Source organism: Scyliorhinus torazame, chromosome 6 (assembly GCF_047496885.1).
Source record: "Scyliorhinus torazame isolate Kashiwa2021f chromosome 6, sScyTor2.1, whole genome shotgun sequence".
NCBI lineage: Eukaryota > Metazoa > Chordata > Chondrichthyes > Carcharhiniformes > Scyliorhinidae > Scyliorhinus > Scyliorhinus torazame.
The window spans coordinates 198990447-199012392 of NC_092712.1; the positions used below are offsets into that span (position 1 = coordinate 198990447).

At 40.7% G+C, this 21946-nt stretch overlaps 1 protein-coding gene across 5 annotated transcripts in view; it reads right to left on the bottom strand.

Annotated features, from left to right (window-relative positions):
- Window positions 1–215: 215 nt before the first annotated feature.
- The window catches only part of cdk6 (cyclin dependent kinase 6), a 387685-nt gene continuing 365954 nt past the window's right edge, over window positions 216–21946 (bottom strand). For all 5 annotated transcript variants that reach the window (XM_072509294.1, XM_072509295.1, XM_072509296.1 and 2 more), the window contains exons 6-8: window positions 19135–19185; window positions 12512–12647; window positions 216–12249 (exon numbers count right to left, since the gene is read on the bottom strand). In XM_072509294.1, the coding sequence (XP_072365395.1) occupies window positions 12103–12249; window positions 12512–12647; window positions 19135–19185 (334 nt within the window). In that variant the 3' untranslated portion in view covers window positions 216–12102. The remainder of the gene's footprint in view (window positions 12250–12511; window positions 12648–19134; window positions 19186–21946) is intronic.

Sequence of the window (21946 nt, forward strand, 5' to 3'; positions counted from 1 at the left end):
TTAAAGAACATGGGCTACTGCTCTCCTCTTGCCGTCGTTCCTCCCTCCCCATCCTCTGACTTCCCCAGCCAAATGATCTCCAATCCTCATGTACCAACTGGAGTGACAGATGTGGTCTTATTCTTTGGCATTCCAGCATTGCAAGTGTGCATATTTCAATAACTCATGAGTTGTAAAATAATTTTTTGGAAGTAACACACGTTTACACAGTATCGTACACACTACAATATTTATTTATTTCCAAAATAAAAAGACATAGCAGCTAAGAACAGTTCAAGCTAAAGTAAAACACCAGGTAGAGACAGCAAAAGTCCACCCAACACAAGCAGTATTAGCATTGGTGTGTCTTGCCAGTGCAATCTTGTTCCCTATTTAACACATTCTAAATTGTAGACCCTGGCAAGGCATAAATTTAGCAGCAAACATGAATCAGGAATGCTCTAAGTACAAAGCTATTACAACAAAAATACTATAAATATGAAATCATATTTGTTCCATGAAACATTTTTGGTGCCCGAACTAATTCAACCCTCCTGCTTTGCAAGCTTAACCAGTCATACAGATACTTGAACATATAAATATCATTTGTTGCAACTTCAATAAGATTGTTTAACCAAAAATGATCTATAAGTTTTACAAATGAATTCAATTTAACTTGTATGTTAAAGGTTCATACAAATCTATACAGAAAAGATCTTTGTTAAAGGTCACAGAAAAGATAAAAAATACTACCAATGTTACAATGTTATAAACAACTGTAAGTCAGGGAAAAAAAAACATGTGGACCCAGAGGGAATATACTTCAGAAAATATGGTTGAAATTTCATAGGGGTTCTGCTAGTCTCCTGCCATAACTCCAGGAAGACCCAGGGAAATGGTGGAGACCCAGTTGCCAGGTCTTTGCTTTTTCCAGGCATGAGGGTTGGAACTTCTATTTGTTCCTTACAAGACAATAGCTGGCAGGGACAGTGAAGCTGGGACTGCGTGCTCCCGATGGAGTTACTGCTCCTGTTCCAGTTGGGACTCAGATTTATGTAGCAGGTGCTATTTTGAGTGGAGGTATATCGACCTCCAAAAGGGTGAAACCCTGAAAAATTAAAAGCATTTTTAAAAGGTCTACTCCCATCATTCACTGGGCTGAGTACATTTGTCCAGACCAGGGGGAAAATTAATGTGGGAGGTTTTATAGGCATGGGGAAAATGGGTACTAGGGATGCACTTAAAGTATTATTTTCTCCATGAAAAACAAGGTGTCCTCCTATTGATCCTGCAAAGTCCTGGGTTTTAGGACCAGAGGGATGTATTGCATGTGATCCATCATAACCGCTAGGATTATATACTGAGGAATGTCACGGCCTCAGTCCACAAAATATATTAGTGTGGTTAATGTAAGTTATTAAATATGAGCAGCCTGTTTATAAAGCAGTTGAGGACCAAAATTCAGAAAGTTAAGGAAATGGATTATTAAGTGCAGATAAACTAATTTTGTCGTTATTTCTGCAAAGCACTGGAATTCTGATTTAATTCAATGTAAAACCAAAGAAAACCTGCAGTAAGGTTAAACAAGCAATAAAAATCAGAGCTATAGGCTCTTGATAAACTGTATTTATCCAAAATGTACAAATGTGCACTATATAGCAACAGCAAAGTGTTTTACTCACTGCAAAATATGCAAATAAAACTTACAGATGACGTTTGCATTTTGTAAAACCTGAGGTCCATAATAATTTATGTTGGTTTAACTGATTTTAGACTGGCTTACGATTTAACTGTTGGATAGTTATACCTTCAATGAAGTACAAATCATACTTCAATGATGTGTTAATTTGCAGAAGTAACGGCTTGTTATCAGTGACCACTGCATTACATCAATGCTGAACCCATGGTAAACTGTGTAGTATAAAACAACTAATCATTTTATGACAAACGGGCACAGACACAAATGTAAAGAAACATGTTTTGAATTAGGAAAGCCTTTGCCCCAACTGCAGGTTAAATATAAAAATAAAGACGGCAGCGTGTCTTGTGTATTTTGCAGCACTTCAGGTTGTATCAGTTCTATAAAATATGGGAGGATGGGGGGATTTTCCAGCCGTTCTCACCAGCAGGATCGTCTGGTCCCACCGACAGCAAAACCCTGCTGCTGAAATCCCATTACCTGCAGCGGGACCAAAAGATGCCGCTGCCGGTCCCCTCCGAGAAAAATGCCGTGGGTTTAGCGAAAATTGCCTCCCGTGGTGGGTAGTCTACTGGCCAAATATTATTTAAATATCAAAATATTCTAAGCATGATTTAGCTTCAAGTATTGAAACCATTGTACACTGTAAAGACAATATTGTTTTTTGATAGATTGAATAAATAAGAAATAATAGGTAGGTTAAGATAAAAGCAAATTACTATGGATACTGGAATCTGAAACGAAAGAGAAAATGCTGGAAAATCTCAGCAAGTCTGGCAGCATCTGTAGGGAGAGAAAAGAGCTAATGTTTTGAGTCCGATGACTCTTTGTCAAAGCTAACAGACAGAGAAAGTGGGAAATATTTATACTGTGGAGTGAGAATGAAAGATGAGTCATAGCCACAGAAATCCAGGGAAATCGGGTGCTAATAGCCACAGAAACCAAGGGGAAAGAGTGCAAATGGCAGTCCCCAGAGTGAACAAAAGATGTGAAAGGCCAAACAGCAGAGAAACTAACATCAGAGGATGAACTGTAGATGTGGGGGGAGGTGAAGCAGGAAGCAAAGAGGAGAAAGGATAAGAAAAGGTGGATAAGATTGGGAGGGGGGTTAAATATATATTAAGAAATACAAGAAATGGTAAAAGACAGTTAAAATGAAATGGGATGAAAACAAATAGGTCGAGGTGGGGTCGAGCTAATCATCTGAAGTTGTTAAATTCAATGTTGAGACCGGAAGATGAGATGTTGTTCCAGTTTGCGTGGAACATTGGAGCAGGCCAAGGACAGACATGTGGGAATGGGAGCAGGGTCTTTTGTTAAAATGGCAAGCAACGGGAAGGTCAGGGTCCTGAATGCACGCAGACTGAAGATGCTCAGCAAAGCGATCACCCAGTCTGCGTTTGGTCTCTCCGAGATAGAGACCACATTGGGAGCAGCGAATACGATAGGTAGGTTAAGATTGTGCTTTGTTGAGATTTGTTTTTCATTTTGACATGATGTGCGATGTACAGTTCTATTTAATATCAGCAGAACTCACACCCATTTATGCAATGTTTTAAAATAAATTTAGAGTACCCAGTTCTTTTTTCCCCAATTAATGGGCAATTTAGTGTGGCCAATTCACCTCCCCTGCACATCATTTTGGGTTGTGGAGGTGAGACCCATGCAGACATGGAGAGAATGTGCAAACTCCACACGGACAGTGACCCGGGGCCGGGTTCGAACCCGGGTCCTTGGCCCGTGAGGCAGCAGTGCTAACCACTGCACCATCGGGCTGCCCACTGCAATATCGAATATATTCAGAGGTAGAGTTTCTGCTTTGGGCACAATTGGGAAATTGGGTTCAAACTGTGTTGATTGCAGTTCAAGTTTTGGATAAGATGCATTTGCATGACCAAATGAAAAATCTTCCATGTAACAGCACAGTCAGTATGATGGAATGTAATTATTACATTTTCTTCCCCTTTTGCATTAAAAGTTATTGACTGGTGCACTTAACAGCTGCAAATGGGTGCAATTGGTGAAAATACGCCACTCATTATTTTAGCCACTTTTGTGGGTAGGGCTAGCTTTCGACAAAATTATTTTTAGACCAGCACTAAAGATCAGAGAATTTAGATTTTTACTGAGCGCAATTTATGCTTGATTTTATGCAATGATAATTAGCTGAAACCTGAACACACGTTTATTAATTTTAAAGGACAGTGACATCTCTTCATGAAGGATTTGGGGCGGGATTCTCCCCTACCCGGCGGGCGGGCGGTCCCAGCGACAAGGAGTGGCGTGAACCACTCCGGTGTCGGGCCGCCCCGAAGATGCGGAATCCTCCGCACCTTCAGGAGCTAGGCAGGCGCCAGAGTGGTTTGCGCCCCGCCAGCCAGCGCGGAAGGGGCTTGGCGCCACGCCAACCTGCGCCATAGGGCCTGCCAGCACGAGTTGGCGCATGCACGGGAGCACCAGCATCTGCTGGCGTCATCCCAGCGCATGCTCAGGGGGGTTCATCTCCGCGTCGGCCATCGTGGAGTTTTACACCAGCCTACGTGGAGGAATAGAGTGCCCCCATGGCACAGGCCCGCCCGCGGATTGGTGGGCCCCAATCACGGGCCAGGCACCGTGGGGGCACCTCCCGGGGCCAGATAACCCCCCCCCCCCACCAAGGACCCTGGAGGACGCCCACACAGCCAGGTCCCGCCGGTAAGTACCTATTCTAATTTACGCCGGCGGGACCAGCCGAAAATGGGCGGCCACTCGCGGGCCAGAGAATCGCCGGGGGGGGGGGGGGGCGCTGCTAGCGGCCGCCGACCGGTGCGGCTCGATTCCCGCCCCCGCCAAATCCCCGGCGCCGGAGAATTCAGCAGCCAGAGGAGGCGGAATTCACGCCCCCCCCCCCCCGCCGATTCTCCGATCCGAGGGGGGGTTGGAGAATCCTGCCCCTGGTCTCTTAAACCTGCTGCTAGGAAAATGCCACTTCTGTTTCACCGGCATATTTTTCTATTGGGGAATCATTTATACCATAACACACTTGACGGGAGGTTTTCACTTTTCTAATCATACTATTTTCTAATCATGTACAGAAAAAAAGACATTATATTTTTAACATTAGATACATCACTATATTTAAAGGTGAAAAGTAACCCATTGTCATATTTGATGATCTCAAGAATGTCCATCTTTGAGGAAGAGAGGAAAATTGAGCACTCCCCCTTTTTTTTCAGAAATTGAGATTTCAGACAATTCCAATCTATGGACAAAGCTGTGTGAAACAACATGTCATAAATGAACTCCTATTAAAATGTGTTCTAAATATTTTAGGTGCTGACCACTTTTGATACCTCACTCAAATAATTGGGTACAGATTTCAAGTGATTTGCAAAAGAAGCAAATGTGGGGCGCGATTTACCGTCTGCGTCATGCCGGAATCGGGACAACACAGCCGGTAGCGGCCGCATAAGGCCGCTTTGGGGATTCCCGACGGTCATCACATCCGCGAGATCTAACGATTGTGGGCAGGATCCAGACTTGCATATTTAAGTGAGTTTAACAGCTCACTTAACAATGATCTAACCGGCCTCCAGGATCAACAGGCCTTGCTGAGGAGACCCCAGCCAGGTGCTGTTTGGCATTGATCCCCACAAATGGAGATCAGGCGAAACGGAACTTAGGGAGAGTCTCCTCGGTGATCGAAGGCCCGGATAATTGGAATCTGGGAAAAGTAGCACTCTGGCAATGTTGATGCCACCTGGGCATCGTGGCATTGCCAGGCTGACAGGGACACTGTCAGGGTGTCAGGCTGGCAGTGCCAAGGTGCCCAGGTGGCATTTTGTACGTGCCAGGGATCAGTCTGGATATGCACGCCTGGGTGTTCCCTCTGCTACAAGCGCCAGGACCAAGTCTGCTAATCCCACCCAGAACGGAACTCTTTTAGTTTGCTAGATTGCTCCCGTGAACGGACTTTTTTTGTTAGATCACTGTTGTGATGTAAGGAAAACACTTTTTCACACGCGTGCAGTTCTGGAGCGCACTGCCTGGAAGTGTGGTAGAGGTAGGCTCAATCGAGGGATTCAAGAGGGGATTGCATGATAATTCTAATAGATGTGCAGAGGTATGGGGATAAGGCAGGGGAACGGCATTAAGTCATAATGCTCATCTGGAGAATGGGTGCCGACACAATGGGCCGAATGTCCTCCTTCCACACCTTAACGATTCTATGACAATTCAATTGATGTGAGAATCTTCATAATACTGTAGGCTTTCATCACTGGACACAATCTTGTCTCACCTGCTAACTATACACTGACATTCCCTTCGGGAGTTGGATAGTGATCAGAAATAGGAATTCTCGTTGACTTTCTCCTCTCTAACCCATAGATACACAACCTAACAGTATTTTCTCATATTACTACCCCAGCTGAGATGGTATACACTTGTGATTGAATTTGCGGCTTTCCTGGTGCTTGCGGTTCTGCTATTCGTTATCAAATTTTGGGGATATCTGGTAAATTATTCGAAAACTTCACTCATAAGAACAATTAACCCATCATGCTGAAATAGCATGTAGCCAGCCATTATCCAAACCAGCATCACTTCACACTAACCTCCCCTGTGAGTTTACATTGCAGCCTCTTAAACTCCAAATGGAAATCAGTTAAATGCTGAGCCATAGTGTTCTACTGATAAACAAGCTACTTATGGATCAGGTGACAGTACTAACCCATTTCTACATGGTCATACTTTATGATGATCCATTTGTGTCAATAAATCAGGATTTTGTTTTGTTTTTAATCTTTTTTCTATTCACTGAAGTTTAGCCTGTTTGATACCATACACATGTTTCATATACGTTCATTCCTAAATCCTCTCTTTTCTATTTTAAGCGAGGTAATACACATTCTGGAAAAATTCTCTCTGAATTATTAACCAATACATTGGCAACTGAAAAGTGGGCAGAAGGTTAATTTAATACGTATTTTCCTGCATTCTCTGTTTTTTAGAATTTTGCGATATACAGCTATGTGCCATTCGTTCCTCTAAACACCTTGAACTCTTTGGTTCCTGTAATGCTATTATCTTAGCTTTATTTATATATTTTCAACTGTCACCCATTCCCATAACTCCTGCACCGTCCCAATGCTCACAAAATGTTTATTTCTTTTTTTAACACACATTCTCAATTCTCTTTTATCACATTCTCTGTCTCTCTCCCTTTCAATACAAAATAATATCTGTGGAGTACCAACAAATTGCCTAAACATTGATTAATTTTAGATTTGGATAATTTGTCTCTTTTAGTGATTGTGCAGCATTGCAACTTGAAAATGCTAATTTTGCTCATTGTAACAAATTAAATTTACAACAAAAACAAACCAATATTGCTAGCTGTAACTATCAAATGCTTCACACAGTTCATTCCTCAGCTCGAAGTATCTGGGTATCTCCTTCTGTTTTATAACTGAGCAGTAATCTTCTTTTCAGATCTTCGGACAAGATGGAACAATATTTTTCCAGAACCACATTAGAATAAGAAACTTTCAGTATAGAAACACTTTTAAAAGTACTTATTTTAAACAGTTGAAATTTCCATTTATAAATGTGTTGGTCTTAAGATTAAAAAGTGGAAAGCTCTAACAAACCAAGTACTGATATAGTACTTTCCTTCTGTCTAATAGTTTCATAAAAATGTGAATTATATTGACTGTCTTATATGTGCTATTCCACAAATAACAACATTTATCACCAGCAGAATCTATTGACATTTATATCAATATTAACAAATGGCTATGCCTAATGTTTCAGGGAACTCAACAGCCTGACAACCACTGCACATCAAATTAATTTAGTGTTGTGAGGTGATTTGAGACATTAGAGAGCAACAATCAAGCTCTGCATAAAGTAAGCTTTTCTTTTACATGCAAGTATTAAAACGTATGGTTAAGCGATCATAGTCTTCATGAAAAATAGTTTTATAGAGCGTTTTTGTTTGCCTATCGATATGAAATGATACAAATCAAGTCTGAATGCATAATTGCATTAATTTTGTCTGATACAATTGCATTGAAAGTTATGCATAGCTCTTCTGTCACCTCCATCCAGAAAGAATAAAAGGTTTGTTAAATATATTTGATTTAAAGTACGCTTCTTTAAATTTTTACTGAACGAAATATGTAATTGTTAGATGTATATTGTTGTAACTGTGGCAATGTAACCTGTATTACAGTATTCCTTGGCTTGCAATTTTATCTGTGTTTGTGTAGTACATTGTTTATTACATTATTTGGAAAACTCTGAACTGGGTGCCACTTTAGCCACCCATTTGCCTATTCCCATATTGTTGAGGTTAAGGCCATTAATCTGTTCCCATATTGAGGGATATTAATGCCACAAGGCTATCGTCTTTGATACTCTCAGTCTTATCTATAATTAATGGGAAAGAAACATTCAATTGTCTCAGGAACAGACATCAAGATCTATTACTATTGTACACTAATGGCTGTCACTGATGTGTAACTCAAGCTACACAGCTATGGCTGTCTGGCAGTATGGATAATGTTGTGAATCATAGAGAATCATAGAATCCCGACAGTGCAGAAGGAGGCCTTTCGGCCCATCGAGCCTGCGCCTTCGAAAGACCACCCTACCTAGGCCCAATCCCCTGCCCTATTCTTGTAAGCCCAGCCTAACGGGCAATTTAGCATGGCCAATCCACCTAATCTGCACATCTTTGGACTGTGGGAGGAAACCGGAGCACCCGGAGGAAACCCACACAGCCACGGGGAGAACATGCACACTCCACACAGATAGTGACCCAAGCTGGGAATCGAACCAGGGTCCCATGCGCTGTGAAGCAACAGTGCTAACCACTGTGCTACTATGTTAGGGATTTCATAGGTTGCTGTCCATTAAGCAAAGTATCCAGTGAATGTTTATATATCCAGTGAATATCATTATTGAATCGTGATGCTTAGAACCATACATAGGGGCGGTACAGTGGTTAGCACTGCTGCCTCACAGCACCAGGGAGCCGAGTTTGATTACGGTTTCTTCCCACAAGTCCCGAAAGATGTGCTGGTGAAGTGAATTGGACATTTTGAATTCTCCCTCAGTATACCCGAACAGGTGCCGTAGTGTGGCGACGAGGGGATTTTCACAGTAACTTCATTGCAGTGTTAATGTAAGCCTATTGGTGACACTAATAAAGATTTTTATTATTAACTGGACATTTTGCATAGAAACTTGAGAGTTTGAATATAAATGAAGCTACAGAAGGAGGACTCTACTTTTCACATATACTGCAAAAACAAGAGTTTCTGGTTGTGTGAGCTTCGAGATATATGGGACCTCCACAACGGCTACTTTTCTTGGAAATTTATTTCAAAATACAGTTCACTGCATTCAAATTATTAAGCACTTGGTGAAGTAGAAATATATAATGTGACTCTTTAGGAAATTTTAAATTTGGCATCTTAAAAAAAGTTGACAGCATAGAGTAGAATTTGAGGCAGCTAGGATAAAATTCCTTTATATTGCTTCAAGGAATCCAAACACAGTTTTGTAACTGCTATGAGCACTGGACTGTTTCATTGTTGTGCACCTCTTTAAAATAAAACATAAAACAGTAAACCAAAAGTACAGTAATGTCATTAGGTAATAGTCTTTTTCAGAAGTGGGGTTTACATCGGTGATATCCTGGGAGCAGGGCGGGATGAGGTGGGGTGGTGAGAACCACAGTTTGGATGAGGGAACTGTTTCACTGCACTATCTGACAAAAACATATCGCAACTTAACAAGCACACTTGCATTTCCAGTGCTGTTGGCCACTTTATTTCCTTGAATGAAAAAGCATCTGTAAAGTAGCAGAGCTTTTAAAGCAGGACAGGAAAACATGAATTAATAGTATATATTTTAAATAAATTAATGTCAGAACCATTGATCCTTGCATAAGTGATGTCCCTTGCACCTTTTGCCATTTATTTTCTACTTTATTTTTTCTCTTTGCTGATTCATTCATCTATATCCCTACTTTTCATGTTCATAATTCAGCTGGAGACAGTGGTTTAGTAATAGAGTAATTTAGTTTTGCAGCACAGAAAGAGGCCTTTCGGCCCATAATACAATGGTAATGTGTTCAAGATGTACAATTTGACTGAACATACAAAAGGCCACTTGAACATAATAAGGAGGATGGTGCCTGCTAGAAATCCAGCTCATCTACTTCCAAAAATACAGCTATTGGGCTATCTTGAACCATAAAAATATTATCTAGAAGCACCAAAGTCAGATTAGTGGCTGAGCATTGGTATCACATAGTTACATTTCTTCAAACACTATTAATTCACCTGAAATTGAAGTGTTAGAAAGTTTATAACATCAGTTTAGTATAAATGTCTTGGTAAAATATAGGTTAAAAATTATCCCCTTTATTTTATGTATTTTTAAGCAGTATTTACAGATTGAATTTGTGCATATTATTCTGTTGCACTGACATGAGCCTGAACATATATTCATATTCTAGTTGTTGAGTTTAGAGATATACCTTATCAACACCGAACTCTATCCTAATAAGTATTCTAATCAGTATTTTATCGGTTTGCTTTTCATCAGTTACTAAACACGAAGGCTAGTAACACAGCTTGTTTTATGTAAAAGTCCTTTGCAATATTATGTTAAACCTTCTTTATTCATAATAAATTATCGAAGTAAATATACTTTTCTTGGCATGCTTTAGTTTCTGTAAACTGCAGTTTCAATATATAATGGATGTTAGTTATTTTCGTGCACCTTTTCACAGACACAGTCCATAATGCCACCCATTAATGATACCTTACTAAAGTTTGGCTGTCTTCATGGCAAATACATGTATTAGTACTATATGAAATAGTTTCTTAATCTGCTTTTAACATTCATTCAGATTTATATCCTAAATACAAGCACTTTATGATTACAAATCTCTATTATCAGAGTCATCTGAAGCAGATGAATTTTCACTTGAGCACAACTGTTACAGTACAGTTTGTAAGGAAGATGCTAATATGCATTGGACTAGATCATTTCATCAGTGCTCTATCACACCACAATGATTGAACTATGATGGGGTACTTATCAATTCATCTGTAACATTGCAGTTTGACTAGTGATGCCACCCATCCAGTTTGCCCCAGACAGTCTGCTTTAACATTGGAGTTTCTGGCAATTTACAAAATGTAAACTTGTGACAAAAAGTCAGATTTTTTCCCCACAGAAATTCGTTTTTCAACATAATTCTGTATTTTCATCTGCAAGAATCAGTTTCCAAGCCTCTTCAAGTTTCCACTGAATTTCATCAACAAAAGAACAAGGATCACATCACACTAACTCTGCCCCTAAAACATGACAATCAGGTTTTAGATTTGGCAAATGGTGGCAACCCCAAATTGAACATACATGACTTCATCTGCAGGTACTAGGTTATGAGGAGTGTTCTTGTGAGATTTGAAAAGCATCACAAACTGAAAATTGATGTGATCCATTCACGGATTTCTTCACTTTGCAAATATGTTGATAGATGCATTTTATAGTTCTAAAGATATATTTTCCAAATTCATTGTAGCACTGCTTTGTCTTCTGTTGCAGCATATATAAAAATACCATCTAAAACAAGCAACCTTTATAAATGCAAAAAAAGTAGTCTTGATTTTAAAAAAATGTTTTCTTTCTTGTTTGTAAAACATGGAGCAGTTCTTTAAATTCCAACTTTTCTTTTAAAATCTTTTGTTCCTGCTAATGCCCCAGCAAATGAGCTGCTTTTTGGCTTTGTCCTTTCAATTTGTTCATACAAAAGATTGTTGATACCCAAATGTGCACAGCACCATGGATGATGACTGAAGAAATACATTTCACTTTTAATGATGCATTATTGAAAGAACATTTTAATAACTACATTCGTCAGCTAGATTTAGTATCCACTTAGTTTTAATATTCGAGTTCTGGCCTTAGCAGCTGGAAAATAAACTCTGGCACGTTTGGCAGTGACTGTATTCGGTAGGTTTGGCAGTGACCTTATTCCATCTTCCAAATATTTCACATTTGCAGCACTCCACATTCGGATGACAAGATTTTGCAGCATTTGTGAATAGACAGCAGCTAACTGAGTTGAGAAATTTCCTGGGGTAGAGTGAAGTGGATGGGGAGTGAGTGTCAGGGAGCTGCAATAGTTTTTGCATTGTTTCATTATCAGTAAACCTCCATTGGGCTGTTAAATCAAGAAAGCACAAGTAGGACACGTTTCAAAAGCAGCATATGGATGAGATTGTGTCATATTGTAAAATAGTTGATTTGTCAAGTAATCTTTGCAAGAGTGTGACGTCTGACCAAGAATTCAATGCTCAACAAAAAAAATACACTAAAGAAAGAATCAGACGTCTCACAGCCTTGTCCACTTCTGGTCGATGTTAAGCTGTGTTCCCCTCTGAAGAAGACTGGTTTGGAGATAGACACAAGTTCTGATTCTCAGTATATTTCTCGTGGTCCATAAAGTATTGATGAGACAGTGCACTGAAAGCAGATATTCTCTTCTCTGGGTTGAAGGTTAGAAACTTCTGTTTTTCAAAAAAAAAACCATGAGATTAGAAATAACATTCCAAGTTAAAACAAGCTCAAATACATGCTTCCAAGCTCCAGTAACAGCAGCAGAGCAACAACAGCTCCCCGTAGAAATTCCCAATTCAGAACTTATAATAATTTGAAAAGTATGCACAAAGGAAATAGGTATCCATCATTTAATGTTTTATTTTGGTAAGTTTTCAAAATAAATTAAGATAAATTATATTCTTAATGAAGGATCTGTTAACACAAGCATACCAGCAGCAGGTCTTTCCCTGGTTCATTTATCTCTGGTACTAATTCCTGTATTGGCTGTGGAGACCTTGTTGAAAAAGCATCTCTTGGTAGGGCCACGTCAGGAGGCCAGTCGTCCTCACTTGGAAGGCCAAGTGCGCTGTGTAAAAGAACAATTCCTTAACACGGGTGCAAAAGGCATTCATGAACAATACAACATTCGTAATAATTCACTTGTGTAAAGTTGTGTTTTATAACGGGACATAGTTAACCCTCTATTTCCCTCTCCCATTTTGTAGCTTTTTTCCCATGTAATGTCATTTGACAGACAAGAGCGTGGACAAGCTGTTTTATGTCAGATATCCAACAATATCGCTCCATAGATGTCTTTCTGGGATGTATGTAAGTGGCTTTGGAAACTTTTTTGAATGTCCCTTCCTTGCTGTGACAGACATTCAGTCATCTTTTAGTCAGTCGCGCACCATCGGAGTAAAATTCTTCTTTTGATGAAAAGCTATGTTTTTCTCTGTAACTAGCAATCTGCTAACAAAATTCAGTCCTGGAAATTACAAAGGTTTCAAAGCAGCACGAGCCTGTGACTGTAGCGATTTGCATATCATTAAGAAAAAGTAGCCATTCATCTTTCCATATAGGAATTTTACCTTTAATGTGAGTGTTAACCATAACATAAAATTGTCTGCATGCAATAATACAAATAGAATGGGATTACATGAATGGGTAGTCTGATTGATGGAAACAATTATTAATGTTCAAGTAACCAGACTTGGAAAAGGAATATTCAAGTCTAACTGAATTATATTTAGTTGTATCTGCAACATTTAGATGTGCCATTGGAGGGCAGTGTTTATCCCTTTAGGTAAACTGTAGGAAGGTGAATGTCATTTGTCTAATGCCATTAAATGAGTAACATTTCTGTAATTTTTCTGATCTAAAATCATAAATGCAGATTAAATGACCAGAAATATACATATTTGAATAAAACTCTATTTTCATTACAACAATGTATGAGCTGCACGTATCTGTGCCAAGATAAAGCTAGAATGAGAAATAGAATAAAACATTTAAATAACTTTATTGGCCTATTTGAGGTGAAAGAAGTACTTTATGAAAGCAGAAGTAATGCTTGGTAAAAGGTTTGTCGGAAATTCCTCTTATCTGAAAGTATAGTGTCAGAACTTTCTCAGTGGGCGGTGGAGGAACTGTGGGCAACTTTCAGAGGTTTTTAAAATATCTATCTTCCGACATGGTGGGAAGTTTCTGTGTGAAAGCACCACATCATCTAGTGCTGATATCACTGGAAGAGGTATAATTGGCAGGATTGCATTGCCCCTGCACCCCGCTCACCTGACTCACCTACCCTGTTCCCCTCCCACATTTGATTTTATTGCCTTCAACACTAAATGCACCTGCCTGATGCAGGCATACAAAACATGGTCAGTCCAGATCCTGGTGGAAGTCGAGCTTGCAGGCTTAGGAAATGCTAGTTGCCTGAGGACAATTCCTTTTCTCAGAAATTTATAGCTAGCACAGTGCCCCTCCTATTGAGGCAGGCTCCTAGATTCCCACGCAAAATACCATGAAACTGGGATTTGGATGGATTCAGGTATGTGTTCACAGACCAGGCATAAGTTCCAATCCAAATCTGACCTGCCTGCAGAAGGTCGCCCCAAAGATTTATAGCTTGTTCTTTCTCTGATTCCAACTTTTGTGCTGCCAAATGTTGGGGGAAGAGTTATGCTGCCCATTATACTATACTCGCTGGCACATTACTGGCATTGTGTGTAGAGCAGTATAGATAGGCAGTGTACTGGTACACTGGCTGCACGTACTGCCATGGGGTGGGGTAGGTTGGTTGAAAGAGCATTTCATGTACTGGTCCAAAATGTACATATCATTTGTTCGCCTCCTTTATTGCTAATCTATTGGATTCTCCATTTCTGAGACTAAATATTGACGGCAATGGAGAATCCGTGGACTTTTACGACAGAAAAACCAGCTCCGCACCTGGATCTATTCTGTTACCGTTGAGGGGCTAGTACTGGTGTTGCGTGGAACACAATCGATTCCAATGGAAAATGGTGCGGGATTTGCTGGGTCCGTGATCGTCACTCGGGAGGCTGACAAGCTGCCGCTGACATACACATTAAACTCCCTAAACACACTTATCCCAGCCAGAAATATGGCACTGGTAATGCTGGAGCATGCCCATACAGCTGCTGGGTCGTCTGGGGTCAGAGGGCACCCAGATAGGTGCCCTGGGCGAACACCTATACGACCCATGGCTCCAGGTTCAAAGTGGGCTGTTAATGGTGTACGCAGCTGCATGGCTGCCTTGCCAGTTGCGGCAATGGCGCTCCGTGACTGTCCATCCCGAACCCATAGACCATCTCCTGGCCGCACCCCACTACTCCTCCTAGCCCTGGTAGAAGACACCCGGCCAGTGGCACAACTGTCAGCAACCTATGGTGATGTTGGACACCTTCCAAATCCCCTCTCACTCCCTCAGCAGCCGCCACGCCGGTTTCATGATTTTTAAAAGCACCATAATAATAATAATCGTTATTATCACAAGTAGGCTTACATTAACACTGCAATGAAGTTACCGTGAAAATCGCCTAGTCGCCATATTCCGGCGCCTGTTCAGGTACACAGGGAGAATTCAGAATGTCCAATTCACCTAACAGCACCTCTTTCGGGACTTGTGGGAGGAAACCGGAGCATCCGGAGGAAACCCACGCAGACACGGGGAGAATGTGCAGACTCTGCACAGACAGTGACCCAAGCCGGGAATCGATCTTGGGATCCTGTCGCTGTGAAGCAACAGTGCTAACCACTGTGCTACCGTGCTGCCTAAGTGAACCACGCCGTCGGGAATTCGGCCCATCGGAGGTGGAGAATCGCTGAGGCCCCGGAGAATATCGGGTTGGGCCGGCTAATGATATGCAAACGGTGCCTACTGTACGTGTGGAGTGAAACGCATTGACACTGTTTTCGAGGTGACAGAGAATCGTGATTTGCTGTCAAATCAGTGTCGGCTAACGGAGAATCCCGCCCATTATCTACTGATTGAGAGGTGTGGGTGGGACATCCCCTCATTTTCAAATAGACTGCCATTACATGATCTTCTCAAGTTTGAAATGGGACAGTAATTCTAGGTGAGTGCTATGCTGCTGCATTTATATTGCACATCCGGCACTGAACAAAAATACAGGATGACAATAGCATTAAAATATTTTCTGAACTTACGCATCCACAAAATGTAATACATGATAAGTATGGCATAGCCTCCTGACCTTGGCACATGGATTCACAACACATGCAGAGCTACACCAGCAGCGTAAAAGTGAAAGATTTATTCCTGCATTTTCAAATGGATTCTTCTACAAGTCACATCCTTGAAATGCCAACTCGAGAGTTGCTGCATGAGTTCAGTATTTCCAGCATTTTCTATTTCCAGCATTTGCAGTAGATTATTTCTATAGATCCCAAAAAGTATCCTTTACCTAATTTGACCTGTCCCCCTCCTAAATATCTGTTCATGAATTCATAACCTTGAATTTCATCACACTATTGAAACATATTCCACATTTTTGTTGCTGCATTGCATGTATCGATTTCATATTAATTTTAGTCTTCATCACTGTAGCTCAGAGATGACACTTGGTAGTCACAAGACTTTTTCTGTCATCCAACAAGAGCATAGTGTCTGAACCAATACGTGTATGGAGCAATATCTAATGTAATACCAAATCATGTACAGAAAGTAAATTAAATATAGGAAAAGTAAGATGCAATTATTAAGAGGGATACAAAAGAGATAAATAAAAACATGAAAATAAGTTTTCCAACTTTTAAATCCACAACAATAATATAAATCTTGAAGGAATGAGGCTCAACACTTGCAAAAGATAATTTTCAGTTCAGAGAGTTTGGGAGTAATTTGGCAGTAATTTAGACTTACCACACCATTGCAAATTAACTCACACTTGAATGGAAAAATTAAGTTTTTCTTGCATGTTAGTGGGATCAAGTTTGTGAGACCTAGTGGGTGTGCACCACAAAAAAAGACCAAAAAAAACAGCCCTTGAGCATGTTCTGTCATTTGATAAGACCATGGCAGATCTGATCTTGGCCTCAAATCCACTTTCTTGCCTGCTCTCCACTATTCCTGGCTCTCCTAGAGTTCAAAAATCTGTTGACCTCAGCTTTGAATATCTTCAACGACTCAGTCTCCACAGCTTTCTGAGGTGGAAAATTGCAAATGTTCAAAACTCGAAGGGAAGACACCCATCAGCTCTTATCATAAATAGGCAAACACATATACAGAAGCAATATATCCCAGTTCTAGTCCTCTCGACATCCATCCTGTCAATCCTCAGAATCCTACAAGTTTTAATAAGATCACCTCTCATTCTTCTAAACTCCAGTGAGTTTAGGCTCAATCTGCTCAAACATTCTTCATAAGCCAATATCTTCATCGCAGGAATCGATATAGCAAACCTTCTCTGACTTGCTCGCAATGCAAATATATCCCTCCTTGAATAAGGAGATCATAATTGTATACAATACTCTAGATGTGGTCTTGCCAATACACTGTCCATACAGTTACAATGAAACTTTCTTACTTTTGTAATCTGCTCTACTTTGCAATAAAGGCCACCAGATCACGACACTCATGATTTTGAATGCCAAGATACAGGTTATTGTGAAATGTCTGGAGGAGCAGAGCAACTCAGACAGCAATCTCCTGATTTCCATGTTTAACTGAGAATGTGCAGGTGAAAAAGCTGCTGTCCGATTTGCTCCTCAGTAATAGTGATCACTGATGGTCTCACTGTATTTTTACTGCAAAATCCCAGCCAAGGGCTAATGCCATAAGTTACACGAGTCTTACTTTCATCTCATCACACTGCCTCCCTAGCTCTTTACCTCTATCAAAGAAGAAATTTAGGAGCATAAAAACAGTGCAGGAGAGGCAGGGAACATTTACAAATGACCACAGACAGAACATCTAAAATGGTCACAACCAAGCGGGAATTTGAGGAATTATAGATATATTCAAGATACAAATTTGTGGTTAGCGTTAGTTTAAGTATTTAGTTTATGGGTTGGTATTTTTAGTGGTTAGAGTTTTGCTGTTAGCTTTGGTTAACAAATGTATCTTGAGAGCCGGAGTCTATCTCATGCACATCCTATATCATGTGGGAACTCATGAACACTTTGTACATCCTAGAAAACACATGCAGAAAATGCCATCAACTGCTGGAATTTGGAATTTATGGCAAGAATTTTATGTGCGATCTGTGCACAGGCGGGTGGGTCTGGAGATGACTAAATGTTCCAATTCCATGGGAGATCTGGAAAGTCCACAATATTATGCTGGCTGGTCCATCAAGGGCCAGCCCTTGTGAAACACGTCCAGATGGGGTAAATGAGGCCTTTGAGAGGGGGAGTGCGGCAGGCACAGGTCCAACGGCAACCAGGTGGGACGTTTAAAGGCAACTGCTGTAGACAATTGAAGGATACAAAGGGAGGTCGGCATCCTGGCAGCAGACACTCCAGGTTGGAGGGCAACTCCCCCCCTCCGTTTCTTGGCCGACTGCTTTCGCACTCATGGCTGTGAGTGCCGACAGGACGTGGTGATGTTGGGGGATGGCAAGAGGAGACCACCACTTCATAATGGAGGCCATGGCTCTTTGAAATGGGACTATGAATTCTATTGCTTTTTTTTTTACAAAGGAATTATGCAATTGACTGAAATGTTATAAAGAATAATGTAGTTGAAGGAATGTAAATGTATTAAAAGGGTTTTTATGAAAATGTTTTTATATCAAAAACTAAATCTGCGATAGATACTTGGAACTTATTTTATTTAATTTCAACAGGACCCTGAGATATCTGCCCTGCTGGATACTTTGTCTGCTGGCACAATAGGTATAAGGGCAAACAGTGGCAGATGGGGGCATGGGTTGGCACTAAGTTAACATAAAGATTTTGAAGTCATGGAGTGGACAGAGGGAGATAAACATGCACGGAGGGCATGATAACCATGGAGGTGGTTGGCGACATGGATAGGGCATAGGAATGTGCTTGCGGGAGGGGGGGGGTTGCTGTGAGGTCTGTTTTAGATATTTTTAAAAACTTTGATGGAGTGCTGGTGCAATGAGCTCCCCTTCCACCCAGTCTGTCTCCGTACCAAGCATTCTCTGCACTCATTCCAGGATCAACCACCAACCTGCAACAAAAATCCAACCCCCCTGGCCACTTTCTCATGGGTAAGTTTGCAGAGCCAGGAAATGTTTAAACTTTGCACTTGCAACCCAGGAGTGAAAATCCAGGCCTAGGGAAAGAATAATACCATAGAAAAAGGAAAAGGCACTTGGTAGCTTGGCTGTAGCTGTGAAACCCACAACTCTTAAGTAAACTGACATGCACAATCTGTCAATCCGAGAGACACCTTTAGAGTATGATTTTGTTTACATGACTATAAATTAAAGAAATGCATTAGAATAAATTTAAGTAAAGCATTCTGACAAAAAGTACTGCAATCAAAACCTTTTCTTAGAATTGCATTATTTCAATCCCCAATCTCCACATGAATTCAATGTAAAAGTTTGATAACTTACTCGAAAATTTTTCCTAATTGATCAACATCTGAATTACCACGGAAAAGGGCACTGAAAAAAATAGAAACAAATCATTAGCTGAAAGGAGATTTACTCTTAATTCACAGTTTTGTTTTAAATTATAGGAATTGGTACAAATACTGCAATGTGCACTCAAATAGTTGGCTGATTTTCTCCCACTGAAATCAATAATTCCGTGACTGAGTGACAAAATATATTACCAAATGCAGTTAGTCAGATCAGTTCTGTTTGGTAGCTGTGCATTGTCTCTTGTACACTTACACAAATTAGAGATACATTTCTTACTGAGCATCCAAAAACACAGGTTTCTGATTCCATTACAAACTGAAAAATTGCAGATTGATGTCTTTGTTAATAATGCAAATAAAAATTCAGAGCGATTTCTCTTTATGATAGACAAATTATTTTATATCAACAGACCAGCAGGCCCTCCCTCAAATTTGTTTTCATTTCTGGACTGGGTTTTTGCACCATGCCAATTCTATGATCTGTTAAATGAAAATAGATTGTATCAAACTACAGATGGACATAAAAGGTTATAAATATAACTGACTCTTCAGTTGAAGAGTTAAAATAAATGTGGGACGATTTAACTGTGAATGACAGTTATAAATGGGCAGCAATGGCCTGAAAATCATGTTGGGCCATTTACCACTCTGTTTATGCTAATATTCTGGTGATCACCACCTAGATAGATGAACAGCCAAAGCATTTGTCTGTTGCAGACAGGAGGGCACTTTTAATAAACAAATCGTTGTTCGATCATCTGTGCTGTATTCTTCAACTCTACATAACCTCATAGTTCTAATTAGCTTTCAAATGGACTGCCAGAGGCTGCTCAAAAACAGTTCACAACCAGTTTCATCTTTTATTTTTGTGTGGCTAAGAATATGAGGAATACTCTGGCTCATATTTAGAATTCCCTTTCCCTTGTTGCCCTGGAAAAGCAAATTGCTGGACCTGAATGAAGCACTCAACTGCACCAAATAGATCCAAATTCCTCCATTGCACCAAGATGCAACATTTGTGAAAGAGTTTTGTCTTTCGGAGACACTGGGCTGATTTCTCCGCCGTCGGCATTCTCCGTTTTACCGGCAGCCCAGGGGTTTCCCGACGGCGTGGGGCTGCCCCACAATGGGAAACCCATTCACTAGCCGGTGAAACGAAGAATCCCGATGATGTGCCGCACCAGAAATTTGGTGTGGCGGGACGGAGAAATCCGCCCCGTAAGTCTCAGAATTTCAATTTGGATACAGTAAAGATTTTGGGCCCCAACAACCATCTGTCGTGTTTAGGAGTTTTACTCTAGAACTAACTGCCCTCCTAACCGTGGGCAGTCTAGTGGTCCCAGGTTCGATTCTGGCATGGTTCATTTTCTGTGCGGAGTCTACACAGTGTCTGCGTGGGTTTCCTCTGGATGCTCCGGTTTCTTCCCACAAGTCCCGAAAGACATGTTATTAGGGAATTTGGACATTCTGAATTCTCCCTCAGTGTACCCGGACAGGCACCAGAATGTGGCGATTAGGGGTTTTTCACAGTAACTTCATTGCAGTGTTAATGTAAGCCTACTTGTGACAATAAAGATTATTATTAACTACATTTTTCCATGCTGGGCATATAGGACATGGAAATAACTCCAAAACTTAGTTCTTTTGCCAGTTTTAAAAATGGACTTCCTGCTGAACCAGAAACAATGGCTACTACAGGTCACATGATCATAGGACTGGCTCTTTGTTCTGTGAGCTACCACCAGGAGTTACAAGAACTTATTAATTCCTCACTCAGCCTGTGAGTCTCACACCCCAATTGTACAGATCCCTTGTAATCAACAAATGCAGAGAACATGCAGACAAACTGGCTTCCCAACCTGAACTATGACAAAAGAGGAAGATCAACACTTCTTATGCCTGCAGAGCTGTTAACAGATACATCTCACATCTGGAACTGCCTAGGTTCATTTTAAAAGGGAACCATTGAGGGAACAATGAAATTCTGGCCAGAAACACATAATTGATTGCTAGTTGCAATTAACCACTAATAGGCCATGGCACATGACCCAAACCTCTGGCCTATTGGGCAGTTTTAACATTGCATCTTTGGCTTCACAGGAAGATTGCTGCTGTTTTAACATCAATTGAACAGGACTCCAGCAGCTTGGCTCAACAAGCAGTCAGTTACCATCTCCCAACTCGACAAAGTCTGCCAGGTAATCTAATCAGAGAAATTCCATTATGTTGCAGCACCATTCAGGTTAAGGATTTTTGTGTTGTCGTCTCCAACCAGAAACTCATCGGGACTGAACTCAGCCACGATGAAAATGGCCAGTGGATTATGACTTCTCGGACTCTGGAAATCAGGTGAACTAATATTCAATTCTGTGACCCTTAGACCGTTACTATCTATAGTTGTAAAACTTTTGTTTTCCTGTCCCCCCTTACTGTATGTGTGTGAGCAAATACTCCTCCCTTGAATTTTGAGTGTGAAACAAATTAACCTTCTGAATTAATCATAACGCATGTTTGCTGCGAGTCAGTAAATTGGATCTCACTGGGAGCTTGGGAAAACATGCCCCAGTATACTTTAAAAGTAATTCAAAACACCTGCCTACGGACAGTTGGTGAGAGGAATAAATATAGTTTGGCTTTCTCTCCTGTCTGTAGCACCCCTAACAACTACAATTCAGCATCTACCCAACAAGCTGCTTCATTAATGATCTTCCATCATAAGGTCCAAAGAGGGAATGTTCTCTCATGATTGCACAGTATTCTGGTTTCATTCATAACTCCTTGGA